Source organism: Grus americana, chromosome Z (assembly GCF_028858705.1).
Source record: "Grus americana isolate bGruAme1 chromosome Z, bGruAme1.mat, whole genome shotgun sequence".
Lineage (NCBI taxonomy): Eukaryota > Metazoa > Chordata > Aves > Gruiformes > Gruidae > Grus > Grus americana.
In genome coordinates this window covers 70,330,760-70,358,263 of record NC_072891.1, presented here as the reverse complement: position 1 = coordinate 70,358,263, position 27,504 = coordinate 70,330,760, and the positions used below count along the sequence as shown (strand labels likewise).

Below are 27,504 nucleotides of genomic sequence, written 5' to 3'. Positions count from 1 at the left end.
ACATTAGTTATAGATGTAGTTTGACTTTAAAGTGGAGATTGATAATAGTAGTAATAGCAACAGCAGAGTGTGTTCCTCTTCTCTTTTATGGTGTAAGCAGGATCCGAGACCGGGGATTCAGATGTAAAAGTAATCTTTCTTGATATGCAGGGTAGACAAATGGAAATGGCCAATGTTAAATAGACCTGCTTCTTTGGGTCTGTAGCTATAAATCTGTATCTATAGAAGCAGGCTTTGTATCCACTTTTTTTTTGTCAGCAGAACATGGCTTCTCACTCCTATTTCTCTGGGCCCAGGCAGTTTGAAATCTGAAGGTTCCTTTCAAAGACTAAGATGGGATTAATAAACCACGTTGAAAAGAGAGAGAATAAAATCAGGTGTTTAACTTATTCCATACTGCTGCTTTAGTGTTTGAGTTTAGAGTTGAAAAAAAAACGAAACCCAAACATACAGTGACAATGTGATAAATAATATTAAACACATCTTGTGACAAAATGACCTTGAAACATATAAAACTGAGATTAAAATTTCCCACAAGATGCAGCTTATTTAGTAGTCATTAATAAATGATCTGTAAATTCTTACAGAAGTTCTTTTTGAGGACCCTAAGCTCTCAAACTCAAGCATATATTTAACTTAGAGGTCTTGACACATCATGTCTAAGTCAGTAGGAGTTATCCCTTGCATAAAGGGACCTGTACTTAAAAATCTCTAAGACTGGGAGTCTTTGTCAGCACTCACTGCAAGCACATGATGATTGGTGTTCAGGAGCTTCAGGAGTGCAAGTACAGTCATCTTTTTATTGTCTGGCCCAACTGGGGGCTGGGATGCTCTTAATGTACCAAAACTGACTAATGTGAGTACCAATGAATCTGTTACAGAAGTACATAGAGCAGAGTAACATACAGTCCATATTTGGCAGAGATCATCAGTGGCTGGACTTCAGCAGCTGCTTGGATTTTTCTGCTTTGTACACTTAGATTCTAGATTTAGGCAGGGGTTATTTGCCTGGGTACAAACTGCTGGACTTTTCTAAGTTTATGTGGCAGTATGGCTGACAGGATCAGCAGGTGTGACATTGAGATAGCTACCTTTTTCCTTGTTCCATCCTGAATTCAGCAAGTCTAAACCAGGTGAAACCTGCTGTAATGTTGCTGGAAGGTGTAATGCTGACAAACTTGCATGGTGCTGATAGTTTGCATTGCACATGTGTCTCTGTGTGGCAAAGTTAACAGTAGTCTGGTTAACTGGGAGATGCCTGTAATGTAGTAATTGTTAAAAATAAAAATAATAGTAATTTTTAAAAAAAACCCTAGCTGACTTTTGCTGAATAATTGGAGTCTAATGAAATGGGAAGGAGTGCTTTGAATCACAGCTGAGAAAATTGTAGCATAGATGTTACTGTTTTTTCAAGATGCAACTATTGTTTAAAATTGTGGCTTTTAGCAGAGTTACAACATAAACTGACTTGTGCATACAGTTTTGCCCTCTACAAATAACATATTGTTGATGTAATAATGTTAACCACATAATTTCTATAGATCCTTTTAATACCTTAAAATCTGCCCAATGTCTGTTTTCTCTATTTGCTTTTATTAAACCCCACACCTAATGGAACTATTGAGTTTCTGTTAAAGTTTGACCTCTCGCTTTTTTTCCCTCTTGCAGGTATTTGTGGAAACACTAGACAAATGTTTTGAAAATGTCTGTGAACTGGATTTAATTTTCCACGTAGACAAGGTACTGTGATGAGCTCCTGTAATAGTTCTTGTCAAGTAAAATGTTTGGTTCAACTGATACTTGGTATTAAACTCTGCAGAGATTCTACTTTTATTGTCAGTGAAATCTGGACAGTTTCTATCAACATTTTATTTTTAAGACTTGAAAGGTGTAGTGGAACATGTCTTTATGAGGAAAAATAAAATAACATGGGAGATTTGCAGAGTGTTATTGCACTTATAATTGTTAAATTGGAGACATCTGAATATTCTCAGAGTAGGACTTAGTTTCAAGCAATAATTTGTTCCATTTTGTTCATGGTTAGGTTTTAGATTACTCAGAACTGAAATTGTTACAGGGTTTTCCTGTTAAGACTGGCAGTTGCCTTTCAGATGCTATGAATATGTAATTTAAATGCTGTGTGAATCTTTCTCTTCTAAATCTCAAATAGACATTATGTCTTTTTTCAAACATGTAGAAACAATCTTGTTTAAATATTCCCAGCTATCAGGAACAAGTGTTTTATTTATTAATCTAGTTTTGAGAAATGCTATTAATATAATAATCTTTCATTTAAAAGGACGTTGGCACTTCTTGGTGTAATACCTAAAATGCTGAGAATAGAATATACAGAATTTATTCCTTCAGTTGTATTTTGTGCCTGCTATTGCTCGTGCAGTCATCTCTCCCCATCTGTGAACACCTTTTTGCATCAATGGCAAGAGATGTGAAAGGAAAATAAGACAAAAATCACTAAAAGTGGACTAAAAATAGTAACAAGTTAAGTATCTGAACCATTTGGAACTATATCAGTTTGTTTCAAAATCAGGAAGTTCTTTTGAAAGAAACTACCTTGATCAGACAGTGAAATTCAAATGACCTTGAATAGGTGTTTGAACTGATACCATGCTCATTAGGATTTCTAGCCTGGCTGGAACACATTGACTGTCTCCAAAATGGCAAATTAAAGTACAGAAGAATTTGAGTAGTTCATATATTGGCTTCTGAGCTTAAAGAACCCAAACACTGCGAGCGTTTGGTGACAAAGAATTTCATCTTCAGCTGCAGAGTACTTTGGCTGCTATGCAGTCTAAGCTGTTGCTCTGTAGCATGTTTCATTCAGTAGCATTCCTTAACATAAGCAATCTTTTACACCTTATAGGAGAAACATCTTTTTAATAAAATGTATACAACTTATGTGCTTCAAAATGTTAAATTTCTTGAAGAATATTTTACTTAATATCAGATATGAGATGATATTTTCTTCTTGGAAACTATTCATCAAAGGGAAGCTAAAATTTAAGTGTTTCATTTGGTTTACTAAAAACCTGCATGAGAACCCCATTAAATATTTAGGCTAGAATTTTCAAACTCTGAGGAAAATGTGAACCCTAAATACTAATTAGATATTTTAGCAAAAATAACCCTTTCCAGAATAAAAGATCAGTGCAACATTAAGTTAGAAAATTTTTGAACATGGCATTAACCAGTGCAGTGATTTTTACCTTGAGCATAGGTTGACAAAAGAATAAAATACAGAAACCTGAACTTCTGCAGCAATGCAAGGCTACTACCAGCAGTACAGTAGCATTAGTTGTGCAGTTGTGACTAATGGAGATGCGATGTCATCTCCATTCTTCTTTCCTCCCCCCGCCCCTGGTGTAATTGGTTTGTAACACTTACTTTATACCATAACATAGGATGAAAACGTTTGTTTAGGTACAGTTTAAGTTCATTAGTATTCTTGTAGATCTGTAGGGGGAAAAAATAGAAAGACGTATCTGTGAGAATGAAATTACAGCATTAAATTCTCTTCAAACTGCTGATAAGGTCACCTTGTCAAAAAAGAAAATGTGTTGAGTCTTCTGAGTTACAACACTTTAACCTTGTTTTGTGAGATATTTATGGCCTGATTTGTTAATAAATTTTAAGTGTGCAGTAGTGAAAAACAGCAACTGCTACTGGATATTTGGTACAGACAGAGTCTTATAGTGGATACTTACATGTGGGAGCTGTTTGGGGTGAAACATTTCAAATATTTGTATTTTGAGTGGTCTGGTGGTGAGAAAAGTGAGGATTGACTAATTGATTTGGATGAGAGTTGATCTGTGTCTTCTTCAGTTCTTGATGGAGTTGTGGAAGGTGACTTTCTTCCAGTCTCCTTGCTAGAACTGTCTAAAAAACAAGAAATACTTTTCTTGTAAAAAATGATGTAGTGTATGAAAGGGTTAACTATGTAATCTCAACAGCTGTATCCCCTTTAGTAGCATTTTATGTGGCATTTCTATAAGAAAACATTTACCTTCATTAGATAGCTGTCATTATACAGGACCCAGTGATGGTTTATAGTAACCTGGAGCCAAGAGAGATGCTTATTCAAGAAAAATATTGGTCTAGTACTATAACCTCATTTGGAGAATGGAATATAGGTGGGAATGACAGTGTTTCTTATGTGCTGTAACAGTTGAGAACTTGGGGTGTCCAGGAGTGTAGTTTGTACAAGAGAGAAGTGAGCTTCTCTTTTTACAGATCAGCTGTATTAAAACCAAACAAACTTAAAATCACAGAATCATGGAATGGTTTGGGTTGGAAGGGACCTTAAAGATCATCTAGTTCCAACCCCCCTGCCATGGAGTGGTTCAGCCTGGCCTTGAACACTTCCAGGGACGGGGCATCTACAGCCTCTCTGGGCAACCTGTTCAAGTGCATCACCACCCTCATTGTGAAGAATTTCTTCCTAATATCTAATCTTAATTTACCCTCCTTCAACTTAAGGCCGTTACCCCTTGTCCTGTCACTCCATGCCTTTGTAAACAGTCCCTCTCCAGCTTTCCTGTAGGCCCCTTTAGGTACTGGAAGGTTGCTGCAATGTCTCCCTGGAGCCTTCTCTTCTCCAGGCTGAACAACCCCAACTCTCCTAGCCTGTGTTCATAGGAGAGGTGCTCCAACCCTCTGATCATCTTCATGGCCCTCCTCTGGACTTGCTCCAGCGTTTTCCAGAGGAGGAGGTTTATTTCAGTCCTGTACTGACTCCTACAGAAGTGCAATGTTTCTCATGGAAAAGATGTTACAGAAAGCTATCATAAGCATCTTTTACAACTAAAATACTAGAAACGTTGTTAGGGATGTAAGGAAATACTTTTATTTTTCCCCAAGTTTTTGACACCTATTGAAATATCCCTGGGAGTATTATGATGTCTTCCAAGAGTTTATTATCTGACCAGAACAGTGAACCCTCCAGAATCAGATTGCAGCTTGAAGACAAGAGAATGTGTTTGCCATATTTTCATTGGAGAATTTTTTCTTGGTGCTTTCCTTCTCCGCATTTGTTAAAGCACACATTGATGCTTTTAGACAGGGCATGGAACAGTAGTAGGAAGCACTTTTGATTTTTGTAAAACACCTCAAAATTATTATTTCAAAATGGCAATTTCAGATTTTGAAAAAATGACATTCTCAACAGTCTGATTTCTTTTAGAATATAAATGTAAGAGGTGTATTCCATGTGCCTTCACTCTTTCACTTAAACACTGTTTTGAAGACAGTCTTGAAGTGTATTTTGCACTTCATTGCCACGTAATGCTTTTTTCAGAAATTTTTTATGTTTCTTTAGGAAAATAATTGGTGACATTTTTAATTAGAAAAAGAGAAAATAATGTGTAGTTGTTAATATGTAGTTGCAATGAAAAAGAAAAAATAGTTAAAAATTTATGTCTTGCTGTTGCTCATATCTGGGCAAACTTTTGCTAGTACTGTTTTATTCTTACAGTGTTTAAGAGAAGGGAGTAAGTGGATTACAATATTTACATAATATCATTGGTCACAGTTGTGATTTCCTTTCATTACAAATTAACAAGTAAAAATAATTGTATTCTGCTGTTTAAAAAAATCACCTCTTTAGAAGAAAAATGGGGCAAGACAAAAAATTGGTTAAGCTACTGTGTTAATCCATGCTTTATAAACATTTTTAAATACTGCATGTTAGAATTGTGTGTTGCATACTAAAAGTAGGAAAGAATAGAGAAAGGTAAGAAGCATTATCCAAGATATGGAACAGCTTGCATGGAAGAAGTTAGATATTGGAGATCCTGGAGGCAGAGAAGTAAGAAGTATATAAAAAAAATTGTTGAAGGGCCTGAAGAAAATGAATAACTGTGTTTCTCAGAAATAGAGAACAATTGGCTATCAGATAAAATTTCAGGAAGTAAGTTTGAAACAAAGAAAATGTATTTTTCATGATTGATATTTAAATTATGGAATGCCATTGTCCCTTTTTTCATAGATACCAAGGATATTATGAATAGGTTCAAAAGTGATTAGGCATATTAGACAAAGGAAAATCTGGCAGGGGCTATAAAATACAATACTATAGCAAGAAACAGCAAACAATCTGTGTTGCAGGAATCCTTAACTTGGAGATACTTGGAAGCAGAGAAGTTATATCAGGATAAATAGTACTCTTACTATTTCTTGCATAATATTTTTGTGTCAACTAGTGAGTTTTTGAAGCCAGATAATAATCTAGGTGAATTTTGCTTCTGACTTACTGAAGTTTTTTTTAAGCATGCTTGTGCACAAGTAGAAATTTTAACTTTCATGGTTTTTAAAGCCACTTGCATGATAAAAAGGTAAATGTTATTATGTACATCTTCTGTAATGTGAAATACTAAACATGAAATACCGAAACAACTGCTCAGTGGTAATTCATGGTACTTTAATTTGTGCTGTGTACTTACTAGAGGGATTTCTGAGTGCAAAATGATAATAAAGCAATCCTTTAAAACACCAGCTGCTAGGGTAATGAAGTAGTTTGGGGTTTTTATGACTAAAAAGATTAAGGAAGGTATTTTCTTCATGTTTTGATGTCGAATGCTGAGACTTCCTCTGTGGACTGGTGTGTGTTAGAAAACAAAATATCCCTGCTGTTCTTTCTGTCTGTAAAGCTTACTGTTATATTTGTAAATCTGCATATACAGTCTCAATTATGAGTAATATTTTTCATGAGAAACTGTATTCAGAATTGTATTAATTCTCCTTCCTCAGTGCATCCATCATAATAATGGCAATAACCACGAAAGGGTGAATATTAACACCAGTCATACAAGTATGCTGCTATCCCTATGCTCTCTAAGTACACCACTGTTCTGTACAGTTATAGCATCAGTAATATAGCTGGCTAGAAACCTGAAATTTGCACTCTGCCCTTTTTTATCTGCAGACAGTGCTCCCTTGTCAATTACTTCTTCATCTGTAGCTTGCTTGCATGTTGCAGACTTCTTTCAGAAATTACACCAAGGGGAACTGATGCCTTGGTGAGATGCATTCTTTGAACCTGTAAATCAGATTCTTTCTCTTGGTATCATGCAGCGGTTGCCTTGTTTCATGGTTACTGTTGGGCTACAACCTTACTTTTATAATCGGTGGTCTATGGGCTCAAGAAGCCTTTTTTTTCTTTTTCATTTATAAAATAGTAAACCAGTTCATCATCTTTGTACTTAGAAGCAAAAAATAATTTACACTGGAAAGGACCTCTGGAGGCCACACGATTTCATTCCACTGCTCAAGCTTCGTCACTTCCTGAATTTATGTCTGTCTTCATATTATACAAAATGCATCAGATCCGTCATGTCATAGAGTTGTTTAGTCATACATAATGTGCACTTACTGTAGAGACTTTGCACCACTACTGTTTTAAGGTGATGTTGCTAAATGGGCCTCTTACTGGCATCTGTTAAGCAATATCGCTGCATCTTCTACCAGGTTGGAGAAAAAAACAAACCAAAACCAATGAACCAAAACCCCCAAAACCAAACCCACTCCACAGGCATTTGTTTATGCTTTCAGTATTTTAAAACCATATGAAAGATGCTACTGCATGTGCTATGAATTCATAATTGAAGATGTGTCATTAAGTAATATGTTCAGTGATGTCTATTATCTCTTTCAATCCAAGTGATGATAGAAAACATTAATATTAATAATACTGTTTTCTAAAACTGGTGGAGATTTGTTTGGACACCTGTATAATTGCCTGTGATCCTGCTGTAGTTATTCTTTAAATCATTCACTACACTTGAGAAGTAGCGTTAGTACGTTCCTGAGCAATTCAGTAATCTGACTTTTATGAAGTTGGCTGATGCAAAACCATTGTATTTAGAAATGCAATGAATTGATCATGATTTTTTTTCTTTACTATTCCCATATATATATATGTATGTAAATATACAGACACTTTTGGTACGAGTAATATTGCTGACATATGCATTACACTTAAATTATCCCTAATTCTCTGCATCTAGCTTTATCCAGAAATTTGTATTTCCTGGATATCTATCCATCTATAATGGATAGAGCAAGTTTCTGGCTCTGAAGTGTTTGTTTTTACCAGTGAAACTCTCTCCACATCATGAAGTAGCATGTTTTTACCATAAAATGGTAAGATAATTCAATGGTAGACCTCGGGAGGTGCCTGGTGCAAGGTGTTGCTCCCAGCAGAGTGAGCCATGGGGTCTGGGAGGGAGGGAGGCTGCACAGCCCTGGGCAGCCTGTGCCACTGCTTGCCTGTCCTCCTGGGGAACAGTTTCCCTATGGCTGGTCCCAGCCTAGCCTGTCCTGTCCCTTGCTCTCCTGCCATGCCCTGCTGAGAATGGCCTGGCTCCCCAGCAGCCCCTCGTAGGCACTGAGACTGCTGTTAGGTGTCCCCAAGGCCCGCCTTGTCCAAGCTGAACCAGCCCTGGTGCTCCACCCTCTCTGCCCAGGATGAATGCACTAACTCCAGCCATTTTGGTTGCTCTCTGCTGAATTCACTCCAATTTACTGATGTCTTGTACTTGTAGGCCCCAAACTGGACACACTATTCTATATGTTGTCTAATGCATTATATATTTACTATGTTGGTTGCACTCTAGAGGAAAAAATTATCTCTCTTATGAGTGGTGTTGACAGGACTGTAATTGCTTACCTTTACCTATTGGGGGGGAAAAATAGCTACCAAAACTGGCATAATTTAATTACATTTATTTTTAAATGCACCTTCTAATCTGTTTCAGAGAAACCAGAACTCTTGTGAAAAGCTTATCAAATGCTCAATCTCTTCAGTCATTTTGGTGTAGGTTTCATATGGAGTTCAGCCTGTTACCTTAGAGCTTTAGTGTCGCAGTATTCCGTATCAGTAAGCTGATAGAGATTACTTGGGAAAAGAGGTCTTTTTTTTTTTGTAAAAACATCACTCATTATTTTTTGTTTTATTTTAAACCAGAAATGAATAATCCGTAAAGATCAAAACCTGCTCTTTTACATTATTTTGTTCTGTCCTGTTAGACTTCCACAGCTTGTTCTGTGAAGTTCTCCACTGAATAAGAGTGAAGTAAGCAGGAACTTACTAAGCTGTCATTTCTTGCCTCTTTAGTCAGAAATATATATTAATTATTCCTGTGCTTTAAAAGAAAGGCCAAGTTCTAGAACTTACCAAAGATTTCAAGAATGTAAGAGGAAGGTGAATTAAATTCCTTCTCTTCTCCAGGATGTAGGCTGGAATTTATGTACTTATCAATGCAGTTTGAGGTGTCTTACGCAAATTAAAATGTATTCTTCAACAATGGAAATATTCTTTTGACTTTAAAGTGAATAGTTTCTGAATTTTGGAGCTATTAGTGGAGGCTAGTTAGAGCTGGAATTTCTTCTTTGACATCACCAACTCTGCCACAAATTGAAAAATGAGAAATACTCCCCTAACATCTGGAGGTGATGACTGCGGTTGCTGTTTTGGAGCTAGGTGCATTTTTAAAAAGAAAATAAAATCCAAATCTATAATTTGCAGTAGCAAGTGATGGTATTTGCATTGTTACGCTGTCCTTTTAGTGAGAGATGGAAGTATTACACTTCATAGTAAACTCTCGGATTAGATAAGGCTAGCCAGAAAATTTTTCACTTGTGTAGGGAGACATGAATTATTAGTCCTTCTATAAGTCTGTATAATGCCCATTCAGAGACTAGAAAAGAAAAAAACCCTAAACTTCATAGCATGTGAAAAATACTCGCTTAGTAAATTCTTGATAAAATAGAACCAAAATCACCAGATAAATACTGTATTCTGAAGACTTTTGTGGTTTTCATGCTTTGTTTTTGGTGGTTATGAATATTGTAATAGCTAGTCTTTCTATATTCTGAGGAGAATCCCACACGGCTTAAAAGTTGTGCAGTAGTCAAGACAACTGGATAAACCTGTGGAGAAGCTTAAAAACATCACTGGTCTTGGAGTGTGATTGTCATTGAAGCTGCAAATCTGTCTACTTCTAAAACACATCTCTTGTACCATTTCCTACCTAAGGAATTATCACACATAACATTGTTTTGATTGGCTTAAACCGATTCTATAACATCTTTAGCCAGACATCTTTAAAGTGTCAATCTTTGACCAACACTAGTGGTAGAGCTGTGTTGTCTTCAAATGCCGTTCGCGGTTATTGTTAAATTTTTGATTAAGGAAAAAAACCATGCCATTTTTATGTCTATTTTAATATTTTTTTAATAATAGTTTCCATATTAAATATGTTGATATTTTCTTTTCGATACTAACAACATGTTAAAATCCACTTTTTTTACAGGTATAAACTGTTTCCTTATGCTGTGAGTGAAAATAAGTTTTCAGTAAAAAGAAGTAAATGTTGGTGATGTTTTTTCATTGCATTTGGATTGTCAGTGTAGAGTAAATTAACGTTAGATTACCATGTTTTTGTCATATTTTCTGATTGTGATGCTAAAAAGCTTTTAAATTCACCTAATAACAACCTAGGAGAATTAATTCTTTGGCACCACTTTTATATTATGCTTTTTAGCTTGGTATGTTATGAGGGACATATATACGCCAGGAGTAAATAAATATTCTCATAAATGTTTGATTCCTAAAGCTCTACTCAGCAGCAATAGACAGAGAAAAAGAGGTGTTTTCAGCCGCTCTGAACACATTCATTTTAAGTTTCTACTGAAATATACTAACGATTTATCAGGGAAACAACTCTTCATTTTTGTTCTTGAGGCATGGCACAAAACCAGGAAATGCGGTGGGTTTTGATATACTACTTGCAACTCATCTTTAGAATTGTTTGATTTAGAGATTTACTTTTGTCCTGATTTTGGCAGGGATAGAGTGAATTTTCTTCCTAGCAGCTGGTATAGTACTGTATTTTGGATTTAGGATGAGAACAATCTGTTGATAACACACTGGTGGTTTTAGTTGTTGTCAAGCAGTCAAGGACTTTTCAGGTTCTCATATTGCCTTGCCAACGAGAAGGCAGGGGGCACCCAAGAAGTTGGGAGGGGACACTGCCAGGACAGGCTCACCCCAAATGGTCAATATCCCTTTGTCATGCTCCATATATAACAGGGGGATGGGCTGCGAGGCAGTTCAGCTCGCAGTCTTGTGGAGCGTTGACTTCAGGTGGTGAGAAATTGTGCTGTTCATCACTTCTTTTGTATATTATTATTATCATCATCATCATCTTCCTTTTGGTTGTTTTTTGTTTTGTCCTATTAAATTGTCTTTATCTCAACCCAGGAGGTTTTTTTCCTTTTCCATTTTCAATTCCCTCCCCCATCCCACTGGGAGGGGGGAATGAGTGAACAGCTGCGTGGTTGTTCTAGCTGCCTGCCGGGTTAAACCACAACAACTTCTATCTTTGATCCACAGGGAAATTGCAAGAATATCCAAAATAATAGCAGCATTATGCTTTGAAGTATCTGATTGTACAATGTGTTTATTTCAGAAAAGTAATAAAATGTTCCTTGACTTCAGAATTATATTGGGATTAAAATATTATACATCACATATTAATACTGGATTTTTAGTAGAAAGTATGTGGAAGCATGCCTTTTCTTTTTGGAAAAAAAAATTAACCTTTAGATAAAGTGCAAATACAGACTCTGAGGCAGAGATTCATGAACCAGGGCTCACATCCCCAAATCAGGGTTGCACAGAAGAGGGATTTTAGATGTACCCATTTCATTAATGTCCCCAGCTGGTTTATGCAGTCCTTCAGTTTGAGTCCTGGCTGTCAATCTTAGTCCTAGATGCTGAAGACTCACTGTTCATGGTGTATCTCAGGTGTGTTAATTCTACTTCTAAGCCTAGTCTTGGTACTTATGATGGGTGAGCTGATGCTCTCTCTTCCTTCATAGATGTAGCCCAAAGTAGTTTTTAAACATCTATTTGTAAGCAATTTGTTTAATCTTGTAGAACCTACTCCTTAGAAGTATTACTACTATTGATGCTAATTAGAACTCTTGTCTATAGTCCTTGGATAGAAAACAGGTACTGAGAGAAAGATGAATGTGAAGGTTTCTTCTAGCATTGATAAGCAAAGTGGTACAGATGATGAGTTTGTAACAGAACTATGAACAAAGAAGGTACTGGAGAAACGAACATCACGTTATGAGCTTTGTTCCCAACTGGTTTTAAATAAATTGCTAACCTTAATTAAGTGACTTACAGAATGTATGTGTTCTTGTATTGAATCTAGATATCATCTGTCCAGATGCGTGTAGGACATTTTGCATTTTTAAATTTCCTTTTGGTCTTTTTTAGGTCCATAATATATTGGCTGAAATGGTCATGGGTGGAATGGTTTTGGAAACCAACATGAATGAAATTGTGACTCAGATTGATGCTCAAAATAAACTGGAGAAATCAGAGGTAAGAGTGATGCATTGTGTAGTTTCTAAACTAAGAACATGGCTGTAGTAAATGCATGCTATATAATGCTGTCTGTTCTTCAGGGGCAAACAGTATATAGCTGTTTGCTTATAATGCTAAAAATTGACAGTGTATCATTAGGTTAGGATGTTGTACCTTTCATCATAAGTAATAATTGCTTAGAGTTGCTGCTGATTAGTTTTTGCTATTTGTATCTAATAGCATTGTGCAGCGTTGCTATTGAGATACTTCTGTAGTTCTCTTAAGTTTCTATTGCAGAAAGCATTTAATTTCCAGTGTGTTTATTATGCTAGGCTAGTGACTATAGCACTTAAATTAGATAAAGAATCAAATTGTGTATACACAGACTGCATATTCCTGTCAGCTAGTATGTTTCTAGCACCTGAAATAAATGACAACATATTTACTGTCATGATAATACTGCAACACAAAATAATAAATTGGACTGAAATGATAGAATTTAAAGCCCAGTTTTAGACCCTTTAAAGTAAATGAGAATTCTGGTATTTTGGTAATCTGAATATTTGGTCTTTAGTTGAATGGATTTGAGTGAGAAAATGATATTCTGTGTATGCCTGTAACAGTCTGAGCAAGGGATACTTGCATAACTTGCGGAAATCCCTTTTCAGTTCAACAATTGTTGAATTTGTGTTTAGGAAAGAAACATAGTCTAAGAAAGGGTTTTAGAATTACTTTAGTTATGACACATGACCAGACATGCCTTGTAAGCCAGAATACTACTAGTACATCTTAGCTAAGTCTGTGATTGCTTCTTACTGATGAGAGTAATTCCACTGAAAAACACATCACCTGATTTTCAAAGCATAATATTCAAATTTCTAAACAAACCTTTGCTTGAGTTGGAGATTATTTCTAAAGTTGAAGTCAGCTGAGTAGATGGAAATATTGCAGGTGGCATAAATATGAACTAAATGACATTCTAGGAGGAGACCCAGAAAGCTTCCTAGTTTTAACTTAAGTCCAACAAAGAGACAAATGAATTCTTCACCTTTTTTGTGGTACAATGTATGCTGTTCTCCTAATTCTGCAATCTTGCACTACACCATCTCATGTCTTTTAATACATTTAATTGTCTGTTTTGCACAACTTCCAAACTGTATGCAAGCACAGGACAACATTGTATGAAAAACAGGAAAAAGCTAAGTATGATATGATACAGTGCATAGCAATATACATCCGGAAGGATTGTTTATAGATTATAAAGATGTCCAAAATGTTCATTTTAATGTTTTTCTGAAACTCAGAATGATCCATTGATTACAGAGACGAAAATTTGGAATTATTCTCATAAATTTTTTACTATATTTGAATAGCTTCTGTATACATGTATTTTTCTTTATTTGATGGAAAAGTAACAGTGTCCCAAAAGCTGAACTTACTGAGCAGCTATGTTCTACTGTGTGTTATGCACATATCAGTTTTACCTAAAAGCATTTAAGGTATTAATTCTTAATTATGTGAATTCTGTTCCAAATCCACTGTAGACCAGTCTCTGATTAGTCATTTGAAACACATCGATTCAGTGCAGCCAGCTGCAATATTTGCTGTTTTCCATTATTCATCAGTAAGTCATTCTTTCATTTAAGATGTTTTTAGTATAAATAGGTGGTAGAAGATGTAAAAAAACCATGTAGAGCTCAGACCGTATGCAAGGCAAGTAGCAACTTTTTCCTTTACATTCAGCAATGAAATATAGAAGGTAAAGAAGTAGCAGTGATAAGTTAAAAAAAACCATTTGGTGACTTGGATGGAGTAGAACATTTTGCAGTCTACTCACTGCAAATGTTTTTTTTTGTTGTTAGTTCAGTGACTGTTTTTTTTTTTCAAATTTAACAGTTATTGTAATGCTGAGATACTTCACAATACCTGATAACTATTTCCTCAGATCATTAATAATTTCTTTCATGTATATCCACGAAATTTCCTGATTGCTATTTCTTTTCCTTTTGTCTTTTTGATCAACATTTAAATCTTTCAACATGTCTTTCCTGAACATGTATTTTCAAGACACAAGCAAATCCAGTTCATGTAAATCAAAATCAGTAATAACTTACTATTTTTGAATGCTGGTCACTAAGAAATCGAAACTAGTGGATCTTCTTAATTTTTTTTTAATTTAAAAAAATAAATTTAAAATTTAGAAATTATTATTGATATAGTCTGTAGTTCATAAGACTGGCATCTATGCCCCGGCACTCTCGCTTTAGTCTGTCTGGCTTGTTAGACCTCTGTCATAGTTCTTGCATCCATAAAATAGCTGCTTTAAGGTTAAATTGCCTTTTGTTTTCTAGCTGAAATGATGAAGCTAGTAAAATTGTAACTGAGCTACATTTGCAGAAATATTTTAAATTTTTTATTGTGCCCACCTGGCTTCCCTTAATGTACAGAATTTAACCATTTGAAATCTTGTATTTTTTTAGTTAGGTATTAGGTTTCTAAACAAGCTTTTAGTTAGAATTTAATGAAGAAGATAGAATGTGTTTATTAAATTCACAAATGTATGAGCAAAGTTATCAACTCAAAGAATTTGTTAATGCTTTCAACAGAGATTAATTGTCTAAACCACTACGAGGGAGTCCCTAGCTTTGATTTCTGATTCAGCTCTTACATTGCTTAGATGGGCTACAAAGGAAATTCTATTTCTACCCTGAGAAATGTTGTCTTTAATGCATTTCCCTACCTTTCAGTTTAGTGTTTATCTGTGAATGGATTTCTGGTCAATCTTCCTGAAGCCAAAGGATCATTGTAATTAAGGGAGGGAATTTTTGGGAGAGGGGTCATTGGGATTTTATCCAGAGCCTCTGGAAGTATTGTAGGTAAACCTGGGCTACCTCTTCTCTATTTGGAGTGTTCAACTGCGTGTGATTTAGACTTTTAAGTTGAACCTCATTTTTTCCGAACCTCCTGATCTTTTCTAGCTCTTTCCATTCTTCTCTCTTACAGACCTTTATCTTTCAGTCTCCCAGACAGGACAGGTAGACAAAGGTATTGCTGACTTTTAGAAAAAATGTACTTTTAACAAAAAGGGAAAGCAAAATGATGTCAAAGGCAATAAATTATGTAGGCCAGACTCAAAAATTATGTGTAAAAAAATACCCATACTAGTCCTTGTAGCCTACTTTTTGTGCTAGTTTCTTCTTGTAGTTCCCTCATCTTTTTATTGGCTATAGTGTATTTTACTAGCTTTCCATTGACATCATATTTTTTATTTTATTTCTCTTCCTGCGTTTTAGAATTTAACTTTTCTTTGTATCATTGTTTAAGAAACAAAGGAATATGAAGTTCTATGAATATTAACAAAAAATACAAAACTAATCTGAATAAAAATTGAACACACAGATAACAATATATGATGTGATGACATAATAGAAATAGCTTCCTTATTGTGAGAACTTTGTACCTGATAATCTAAAATAGGTAGTATGAACTCTCTTGTTTTACCATTTAGTATTTCCAAATAAAAAAAAGAACTTTTACCTGCTTGCAGAGAGAATTTTCAGAATAAGGTTCAGGTGAACAAAATTAAAAACAAAAAAAATCACCAAACGCAACAAACTCAAATAGTTTTATACATACACAATAAAATTATAAGCGCAATTTGTAAAGATGATGTAGTGATACCAAAGCTGATCTTTCAACCTTAAGTATTTCAAACGTAAAATGAGAAAGGCTGTCAGCATGTACTCAACTTCAGATGTACATTTGCTGCATTTGCAGTCTGAATCACTGGATTTTGCTTTAAGATACCTTGATAACTGCCGTCACTGAACATGAATATTAGCAAGGAGCTGAAAAAGGAGGAGGAAAGTGTATGTTTGAAGTTCAGTTTATGGTCATTATTCCCCGTCATTTGCTGTTTGAAACATTTAGTTCAGCTCAATGGTTTGAATGCCAGTCAATGTTAGTTGCAGTACTTCAAAATTCATTTCCACTGATTTTAAGTATCTGTATACTCAAACGGCAGATATTTTAAATAGCTGGAATCTTAAGAAGATTAAGTTTATTTAATTTATGAATAGCTTTGCTCTTTACTTTTTACATGATTTTTCTCGGATAAAGTAATGTAATACTTTTAAGATTTAACAAATATAATTCTGTAATTGGATTTAGTAACACTAAGTTCTAAACCATTAGCTAAAAATATTTTCAGGTAGTATGACACGTTTTACCGAAATTTGAAGATGCTATAGCACATGAAGAAAATCAAGTAAATGACCTTCCTCTGCCTAATATGTGAACACTTGTAATATATCATCTGTATTGCATTGTAACAGTAGGGAGATTGATTTCAGGTTTGGGTTTGGTTTTGGTTGTTTTTTTTCTTTTTTATTTGTGCGAAGCTACTTTTATTTTTCTCTGTTCTGCTCACACATGTTCTGTTTTTATTTTTGGGTCTGGCAATGAAAAACAAATAAACAATTAATCATTCCCATCCATTACTCTCTCTGTGATTCAAGTGCTTAAAATTTCTAAGAGTACGTCTTAAGTCTTCTTATCTGTTTGGCCTCATTTTGATATACTTGCAGACTTCATTTTGTTTTTTCTCTAATTATGTTCATTTATTTAACATCATAAACAGGGAACATGATCATTCCTTTATATTATGTATTGCATCCTTTCATGATTTCATAACCCTGCTGCTTTGAAGTCATACTTGTTCTGGAAAGAAGCATTGGTATGAAACACCAGCAGCAGAGAGGTCCTAGTACCTCCGAAATATCTGGAAAATGGTGGCTTATTTTGCAAAGCGTTAGCCTTCATTATTTTGTTTTCCAGTAGGCTGTATATTTTTATATGTTTATTTTAGTGATAGCTAGCTCTGTGTAGAGTCATTTGGGATAATGGTTCGAATCTTTTTTTTTAAATTATATATTTGGATATGCATATTAACTATGTTTGTCATGTGCAATACTTTTTCCAAATGATCTGAATTTCTTTTTAAAGAGTAAAACAATGTTTCTGGGATCACTTTCATATAAAGTTATCAGTGGGGCACTATGAGAAACGATGATGATAAGAATGAAGAAAATTGATTATAGTGATAAATAATCATCTAAATGAACTAACAACAGCTCATATGTCTCACTTGATAGACTAGGACCAGTAGAATAAAAATTCTGTTATTAAATATGTCTATTTCAGTCTTTAAAATACCATTATTGTTTTGCATATGTGGCATTGCTCTTTCACTCTAAAAGTATATGAACATGTTGACAAGCATTTTTTGCAATAACTAAACCGAAAATTTTAACATAGAATATTTCAACATTAAAGTACAACTTTCAATAACAAATGAAATTGAGGATACAAAGCAGCTGTGGCAAAAAATATGGTGTATTGGTTTATTGTAATACCAACTGTATGCAATTCGTACTGTATTTCTGAAATTTCATTAATATGTCTTAAGTTTCATTTTCACTTGCTTAAGTCATTTGCTCGCTGTGACAGACAATTCATCATTCACTGCATGTTTAAAGCTTGCTACGTGTTTTGGTTTTTTTTCAAGTGAAACAGTTTTTTCTTTGCACCTCACCAACTTACCTGCTGAATTATTTGATAAAAAAGGCAGTTGAAACTTGGCCAGTTCAATGATACAGTGACGGCTCTTTTAATCAGGTACCTCTATAAAATGCTTAAATGCACACTGAGCTGGAAATACGTCTTGTACTACCTTTGTGTTTGTAAACGCAGTTCACTTTCTGTAAAAGAAATGATAAATGGAAGAACTGCATACTAGTTCACTGTTTGCCATGTTAAAAAGGAATGCTAAGGCATTTGGTTATAAGTTTAAGTACTTTTTGGTCATTTTATCCATTAGACATTTTTTGTGAACTGTTTATTTTCTCTTAGAAATACTGTATGACTATTGTGCTTGATAGAGTTGACATTAATTGTGATAAATAGCATTCTGCTATGCATATTATGTATACTTTGAATTACAAACCCACTTAATATAGAGAATTACAGGAGAAGAGAATGTAATAGTTTGAAAATCTCTACTCCAGCATATGATAGTGAAAGATAATCTTGCTGGCAAAAAAGAGGTAATCTGAAATTCGTAGTACTTTTGTCAGGGATCTTCGTTGATCCTGATCCTGAATGGTCCTCATGAAATATGACTGTTGGAAGTCGTGACTGTATAGGGGGGTGGAAGGGCAATGGTCATGTCAATTGTGGTATTTTAAATAATTTTCAATTGTGTCTCCATTGTATCCTATGCCATTGGGGCGGGAGGCAGGGACTGTAAGTCTGTGTAAAGAGGATAGCTGCAGGTAGGTAAAAATAATGACCGGTTCTACTAAAATTTTTATTTGTCCATTAAGAATAATTAACTTTCATTAAATTAGGGTAGGGAATCTCCATCCTAGTCACCTAGAAGGCATCTCTCTCTTGAATTGCCAGCCATGCCTGTTTGTGTGGACCATGTCCATCACGATATTTTTCTGGTTTCCCATTGTTTCAGTTAAAAATTGTATAATTCATTGCTTTTGTTACTACCTTATCAGTATTTTCATCTTCTCTATGGAAAACAGTTTACATTGCCCCACTTTTAGTTTTGCTTAAAGAATATTTCTCCAGTTACTGAATATAGAATTTAAGGGGTAGAACCAAATAAAAAGGAAATGCGATTATTGTTTTATCTGATAAAACTTCACTGGTAGTTACCTCTTTATTTCAATTTGGTATTTCCAGGTTGTCAAATACAAAAGGACAGTGTCAAGCAGCTTCATATCTTCTGCACTGTTTTTTAATAAATAGCAAGAAATTGCAGTGTCTGATATTGCTCCTTTAAGATATTGTACATTCAGGGATGCACATTTTGGATACTTGCATTTCCTAATACTACTATGTTAGGTCCAGATTTGCTCCTTCATGAAGTTATTGGAATTGAAACAGCCTCTGAAGTGAATGACCTTGTAGACTTGATGATGTTAAGAAAAAAGAAGGAAAAAGAGGCTTTGAAAATCCTTTTTTTTTAACCTTTTTAGTTTTACTTAGTCTGTACTTCTGAAAACTAATAATTTGGATTAGGTCAGGGCCAAAGTGAGAGCAAATTATTTGGTTGCATTAGAGATTTAAGATTTCCTGAGCTTTCTTCTCTACCCCCACATACCTTTCCCAACTTTTGACATGTCTCATCTATGAGTGTTTGTCAGAGAGGATGTTGTAACAGATGACTCATGGCTTTCTGGTCTTTGTTCCTGGTACTGTGAATCCTCCTGTGACTAAAATTTAGGGATTTATGATGCTTTAGCCTTTCCACATGATATAAAAGAGTTAGTTCAAAATCAGAAACTATAATTGGTTTTGGCTACGGGTTATGTTTTTGAAGGGAGAAGGCAGCTTTCCAGCCACTCTTCCCCAAGCCTTTAATGTTGCATGAGGTTGTTGTGACCCAAGTGCGTGACCCGGCACTTGGCCTTGTTGAACTGCATAGAGTTGGCCTCGGCCCATTTATGCAGCCTGTCCAGATCCCTCTGCAGAGCCTTCCTCCCCTCAAGCAGATCAACACTCCCGCCCAACTTGGTGGCGTCTGTGAATTTACTGAGGGTGCACTCGATCGCCTCATCCAGATCATTAATAAAGATATTAAAGAGAACCAGCCCCAGTACTGAGCGCTGGGGAATACCACTTGTGACAGGCCACCAACTGGATTTAGCTCCATTCACCACAACTCTTTGGGCCAGGCCACCCAGCCAGTTTTCTACCCAGCAAAGAATATGCCACGAGCAGCCAGTTTCTCCAGGAGAATGCTGTGGGAGACGGTGTCAAAAGCTTTACTGAAGTCCAGGTAGACAAGATCCACAGCCTTTCCCTCATGCACTAAGCGGGTCACCTTGTCATAGAAGAAGATCAGGTTAGTCAGCAGGACCTGCCTTTCATGAACCCATGCTGACTGGGCCTGATCACCTGGTTGTCCTGTATGTGCCATGTGATGGCACTCGAGATGATCTGCTCCATAACCTTCCCCAGCACCGAGGTCAGACTGACAGGCCTGTAGTTCCCCGGATCCTCCTTCCAGCCCTTCCTGTGGATGGGCATCACATTGGCTAACCTCCAGTCAACTGGGACCTCCCTAGTTAGCCAGGACTGCTGATACATGATGGAAAGTGGCGTGGTGAGCACTTCTGCCAGCTCCCTCAGAACCCTCGGGTGGATCCCATCCGGCCCCATAGACTTGGGTGTGTCTGAATGGAGTAGCAGGTCGCTAACCATTTTCCCTTGGATTATGGGGGCTTCATTCTGCTGCCCATCCCTGTCTTCCAGCTCAGGGGGCTGGGTACCCAGAGAACAACTGGTCTTACTGCTAAAGACTGAGGCAAAGAAGGCATTAAATACCTTGGGCTTTTCCTCAGCCTTTGTCACTATGTTTCTCCCCGCATCCAGTAAAGGATGGAGATTCTCCTTAGCCCTTCTTTTGTTGCTAATGTATTTATGGAAACAGTTTTTATTGTCTTTATGGCAGTAGCCAGATTAAGTTCTAGTTGGGCTTTGGCCTTTCTAATTTTCTCCCTGCATAGCCTATCGATGTCTTTGTAGTCCTCCGGAGTTGCCTGCCCCTTCTTCCAAAGGCCATAAACTCTCCTTTTTTTCCTGAGTTCCAGCCAAAGCTCTCTGTTCAGACAGGCTGGTCTTCCCTGTCAGCTCGTCTTTTGGCACATGGGGACCGCCTGCTCCTGCGCCTTTAAGATTTCCTTCTTGAAGAATGGCCAGCCTTCCTGGCCTCCTTTGCCCTTCAGGACTGCCTCCCAAGGGGCAACCTTGGCAAGCCTGCCAACCAGGCTCCTAAACAGGCCAGATTCTGCCCTCTGGAAGTCCAAGGTGGCAGTTCTGCTGACCTCACTCCTTACCTTTCTGAGAACCGAAAACTCTTGTCATTTCACGATAACTATGACCAAGATAGCCTTCATCCTTCACAACACCCACAAGTCCTTCTCTGTTTGCAAACAACAGGTCCAGTGGGATGCCTTCCCTAGTTGGCTCCCTCACCAGCTATGTCAGGAAGTTAGCTTCCACACACTCCAGGAACCTCCTGGACTGTTTCCTCTCTGCTGTATTGTATTTGCAGCAGATGTCTGGTAAGTTGAAGTACCCTCCAAGAACAAGGGCTAGTAATCATGAGACTTCTCCCAGCTGCTTATAGAATATCTCCTCTGCCTCTTCATCCTGGTTGGATGGTCTGTAACAGACTTCCACCATGATATCTGCCTTATTGGCCTGATTCTTTGGCCTTGATTCTTACCCATAAACACTCAACACTATCATCAGCATCATTAAGCTGTAAACAATCAAAACCCTCCTTAACAGAGGGCTACCCCACTGCCTCTTCTTCCTTCCCTTCTGAAGAGTTTGTAGCCATCCATTGCAGCAGTCCAGTTGTGGGAGTCATCCCACCATGTTTCTGTGATGGCAGCTATATTATAGTTTTCCTACTGCACAGTTGCTTCCAGCTCCATCCTTTTTGTTGCCCGCACTGTGTGCATTGGCATAGATGCACTTCAGTTGGGCTGCTGATCCCTCCACCTTTTTGTGGTAATTTCCACTAATTGTGCTCCTGATCCCTTAACCAGTCGTCCCAAGGCCCTAAAGTCTCTCTTGATTGCCCTTGGACTTGTTGCAACTTCATCACTGCCTACCTGAAAAATCAATGATGGATAATAATCTGAGGGCTGTACCAGGGTAGGAAGCTTTCTCTTCACATCTTTAACCCTGGCCCCAGGGAGGCAGCACAGTTCCCTAAGAAGTGGGTCCGGTCTGCATATTGGGCCTTCTGTTCCCCTCAGGAGTCTCCTGTCACAATGACCCATCTTTTTTTCTTTATGGAAGCAGTTTTCATGCAGGGCGTAGGCCGACTTAACCTCAGCAACACCTCCAAGCTAGATGATCCATTGTCCTCCTTGTTGTTCGGTTCCACTTGCACAGCCTCATACCTGTTATGCAAGGGCAGCTGGGAAGGTGGGGAAGTCACAGGGCAGACATGCCTGCTGCGCCAGGCAGGAACTTGTTGCCATTGCCCCCTATCCCTTCAGTCACTGTGCTCAGCCAGGCGGAGAGAGGACAGGGCATCCTCTGTATCATGCATCCCTCCTGCCTGTTGGCCCTGTCCCAGGGAAGGGAAGGTGCGGTTCCAGTAGTCTGTCTCTCGCACTCCTTGATGCTCCTCAGCCTACTTACCTGCTCCCGGAGCTCTGTCACTGAGTGGAGGAGTGACACCTCCCGCAGGTGTGCTCACTGCTGCCGTCCTGTACTGGCATAAAAGCAGGGCGCAGCCTGCAGCCTGGCACCTGGGTGGCTGCATTGGTCGTTGGTGGGTGCAGCGTTTAGAGAGGCCATGGCTTTCTGTCAAGTGGATACTGTTGTGCCCTGGTCGACCTGGCAGAGCTTCAGTGCCTGCTGCACAGGCTGCCGTGCTGTGCCATGCCGTGCCCTTTCTGATGTGCCATGCCCTGTTTGCCCACCCTGGTTGCCGGTGCTCCAGAAGGGCTTTTCATATATATATATATATATATATGTATATATATACACACACGCGCGCACACACACACGTACCTGTGTGCGGGTGGCGCTTGGCAGCCTTTGCTCTTGGCCCCACACTGGTCTCATCAGCTGCTGTCGCATGACCTGCGGGGTCCTGGCAGCTTTCTTGGCTGCCCCTGAGGATCCCCAGTTCAGGAAACCCCCTCTGCACTATACTAGAGAGCTCTCCTGTGGATCCTGCTGGCACCGGAGCTGCTTGCCTCAGCAACTTTGAGCAGTAATAACCTACCAACACTATTTAATAATCAAATACAACACATACTTTTCCAGAAGTTTTTCTTCTTTGTTTTGCTCTATTTCTTGCACAGCATTATTTTATCTGCAAATGGACTGTTTTCTTCAGTCTTTGGCACTCTTATAATGAAAGACCTTCCATTTCTACAGGTTTAGTCTTTTGTTTAACCAGTTCTTGGCACGTTGCTTTGTTTCTTGTGGATTGCTCCTTTTTACTGCGTCTGCAAGACGACACTCTCTAAAACTGCAGTAGTTCTGAAAATCACTTTGTGGTTTTTATTCTTTTTGAATATTTTTAATCCTACTTTTAAAACATCAAGATAAAAAGGGATTTTTTTTTTTTTACATATTCACAGAATTTGGAATGTGATGTCTTTTTTTGCAAATAAGAGCTCTGTGGGGATTTTTTCCCCAGCAAGAACAAAAATGATTTTTACATTTTCGTGGCAAGGCTGAAGTAAAACTACACAGATAATTCTAAATACACATAGAGAACCTGAACTTTTAGGAGAAACATTTCCATATTTAAAATGAATAGTACCTTTTCTACACAGCATCAAATACAGTAACAATTATTGGCCTTTTTTTAATAGTTGTTAAAATAACAAGGTTTTGAAGAGCTATTCTTCTGAAGCAATGAGGAAAGATCATGTTCAGTCTGTCTTCAGACCTCTGAGCTGTAAATCATATTTGTTAGCATTTCAGTAATATAGCCTAGCGTGTAAACTTGGCAGTTATTTTATCTAAAAGGCAGAACTGAATGGAACTCAGTAACGAACTTCTATATTGTAAAATGTGCGTATTTATACAGAAAGTCTTTGGCTTTAAATGAAGAGAGGCTACATACAAAATAGGTACTTCAGTGTTTAATTTGGCATAACCAGGTTACTAGGTAATGTTCCAGTGTGCCTGCGGGCTGCAGATAAGTTAGTGTATAACTAGATACTGTGGGATAGCAGATTACTACTTGGTCTGTAGAAATTATCTCTCTGCATGCTATTTATCACCCAGAAATGCAAGATGTTTATCCTTTTCATTTTAGGCTAAGCCACCTTGAAATACCTTACATGTATATATATATATATATATATTCATTCAGATAAGTAATATGGTTGAACTGACATTCAGTAACTCGTTACTTTGAGGTTACGTATTCTGAATCTGTAACTAATGTTAGTCAACTGTGAACCATGTGAACTTTTAGAATAGGTAAGAGACAAAGACAGCACATTGGGCTGTAAATACCTCAAGATTGTCTGTTCTATAACCTACACATTACACGTGCTTGGATAAGCCTCCTATTCCTCCCCACATACTTTTCCATCAAGTTGACATTACATGTTTTACCATATAAAAAGGAACGTGTGAACTGTTTTCTCTTTCTGGTTTAATATTTCCAAATAACCCATTTCATTCCAAACACAGTTACCATCTGGTCTTTCTAATTGTGTAACCATGGAAATACTTGAAAAGTTAGTTGTCTGTGTATATTGCTAGTGAATCTTCTTGTTACCAACTTTGCCTGACTTGCATTTTTCCTCACTTTATACACAGGCTGGTTTAGCAGGAGCTCCAGCCCGGGCTGTTTCAGCTGTAAAGAATATGAATCTGCCAGAGATCCCAAGAAATATTAATATTGGTGACATCAGTATAAAAGTGCCAAACCTGCCCTCTTTTAAATAACATGGCTACTCCAGGTAAAACCAAGGAAGAAAGGTGATAGAGATTTACCACATAATTGTTTACTAAATAAATGACATGTCTAACTTACTATTTGGATTAAACTCAAGGTACTGTATAGACATAATCTGAAAAAAATCAGTGTGTGGAGTTGAATGTTGCTTTTTGTCTTGTTTGTGAAATTAAAGGAAATGGGTAGTTCCTGTGTGATTTCTAAATTACATTCCTATGCCCTTGTAAGGCATAACACTGTGTCTCGGCTGCTGCAGTATTTTGGGAAAGTATTTAAGATGTTCTTTACTTCGTATAACCTATAATGCTGAATTTTTTGTATATTCACTAAAGTCTATAATTAGTGCATTCCTTAACTACTACTGCTGTTTGTCGTAATTATTTAAGACTTTAATGCTAATGTTGCATGGAAATGTTAAACTCTTGTTTTGTTTAAATAAAATCATAACAAACTGGACTTCTAAATACCTGTTTGTCTGAAATTTACTCTGCAATAAATTACATTATTTCCTATTCATGAAGCCAATTGACTATATATAAATACTGTTGTAGCAAGCATTAATGTTGTAGTTTAATCTCTGAAAGAATTACATGGGTGTATTGTGTTGAACATACTGGCTCTTTACATTCCTCACAAAAGCTGTTCATTATTATTCTGAAGGAAAAACTGCCTTTACTGAAGATCCGGTGACTTCTGTTTACATATAGATGTTGAGAAGATACTTACACAATCTGATAGACTTTCCCTGATGGTCTGACTTTGTTTTGGGAAAAAGGATCTCTGCAGTTGCTGTGTTTGTTGTGAGAAGTACAGAATGAGCTGAGGAGATTGGGCAGCTCAGAACTGTAAATGTGAGTGTATCAAATAATGTGATAAAGAAAGGCGCTCTGGAAAGATAAATGAGGATACTTTAATAGGCCCTCTGTGCCTAGTGACATTTGTGATTCTCTACTTCGAGAATTAGATTTATGAGATATATAGAATTGTCAGGACCTCAGAAAATCTAAGTGCTGTCACCTCTGTGTAAGTTGCTCAGCTCTTAAACTCTTTCATGATTTAAAAAAAATAAAGGGGGGGAGTGACTGGTTTTTATAATCATACTGTTAAGCTCTGTGTGATGTACAAGTCTGTTTCAGTGAATAATAAAAATATCATTGGGATATTTAAGAATTCCTGTCAAGTTTTCTTCTCCAAAAAAGTATGCAGTTAATACTATATATGAAAATACAATAATACTGTATCAAGGACAGTGCATTGCAGGACTAGTCTGAGAGGTCCTGTGTTACTTCAGAAATTTGGATTTGATGTAAACCAAGCATTCTTTTCCCTTGAGTTGAATGTTAAGACACACCCCATAGGATAAACTCAGAATCACGTAACATTCTGTGTTTGATCCATAGTAACTATCACTGGTGCCTTTGGAGAGCATTTGAGAGAGAAAAAGAGGGAGAAATTACTTTTGAAGCAGAAAATCTGATACAATACAATGAATTTTATTATATTTCTTGAGGAAAAAGAAACTTCATGTTTATTGTTCATATTACATTTAATAGGCATCAATTAACACTATTTTATAAATGCTTTTGAAAACAGAATTGCCCTCTCCACGCTTCTTGAAAAGAATATTTATTCTTCCAAATCAACTTTCTTAGTTTGAGCCTGCAGGAAATTTCAGGTGGGGTTTAAGTAGAAAACTGCCACTTTCTCATTTTCACTGAAGAAATTGAGGGAATGAAATGTGCAGCACTTTTTCCCCCCTATGAAGTTGAGTATTCTTTGGTATTCCCAAGTTAGGCAGCTTAGCTAGTACAAATCTGGACCTGTTACAATTTCACCTGCTTTTGCCAACTTTTGTTTTTCTGCTTAATGCATAGACCATGTGACATTCAAAGATGTTGAAAATTTTCCACGCTGTTCCCCCTATGAGGATGTCGTTAGTGCTGCTACAGAAGGATAAATAGGAAATTTTGAAACATTTGGTACTCTGACCTATAGAGTTCCTCTGGCTATTTGTGAAAGGAGCTCACAATTTCAGAAATTCTTCCAAGTCCTCTATTTTTTGTCTCACTTTATTTCCCTGTGGTTCATTTTCAGATTTGTAAGCTTATGTAGTTAAAACATCTTTCATTCCTCACCAAGGAATCTTTTCTGGGTTTATTTGAATCAAACATTTTTCCAAATCCTTAGAGAAATTATGTCAGAGATGCATCTTGACATGAAGCATATTTCAGATTAATTTCTTACCTCTTATCTGTCAATAGCCAGGCTTTTGTTCAATTTAGTGAACTAGATCTTAGCTCTTAACAATTATATGACTGTTTTAAAGCCTTATTTTTTTTTTATTCTTTTTTAGCTTTGTGTTTTGCATTACTGTTGTTTATACTACTTTCTGGCTTCTGCCAGAAAGGATTATTCTCTGGACAGCTCTTCCATAGACGCCAGACTTTTCAAGAAGCTTCTCTGTTTGTGACTGGCCAGCAAATACTTAACGCAAGGCTGTGACTAACAACTGGAGCTTCCTTACTCAGAAAATCCTTGGATGGGAAGAAATTCTTTATCAGATTTTCACAGTAAAATTGCACTCCTT

The 27,504-nt window shown here is 36.9% G+C and overlaps 1 protein-coding gene across 3 annotated transcripts in view; it reads left to right on the top strand.

Annotated features, from left to right (window-relative positions):
• AP3S1 (adaptor related protein complex 3 subunit sigma 1) overlaps positions 1-26,079 on the top strand; it is a 38,003-nt gene extending 11,924 nt beyond the window's left edge. Inside the window, exons 4-7 of one of the 3 annotated variants that reach the window (XM_054810629.1) lie at positions 1,669-1,740; positions 12,302-12,409; positions 24,779-24,921; positions 25,578-26,079. In XM_054810629.1, coding sequence (XP_054666604.1) covers positions 1,669-1,740; positions 12,302-12,409; positions 24,779-24,907 — 309 coding nt within the window. In that variant the 3' untranslated portion in view covers positions 24,908-24,921; positions 25,578-26,079. Of the gene's footprint in view, positions 1-1,668; positions 1,741-12,301; positions 12,410-15,394; positions 15,437-24,778 lie in introns of all 3 variants that reach the window. The other 2 variants (XM_054810630.1, XM_054810628.1) reach the window with 2 other exon arrangements.
• The last annotated feature ends 1,425 nt before the right edge of the window (positions 26,080-27,504 follow it).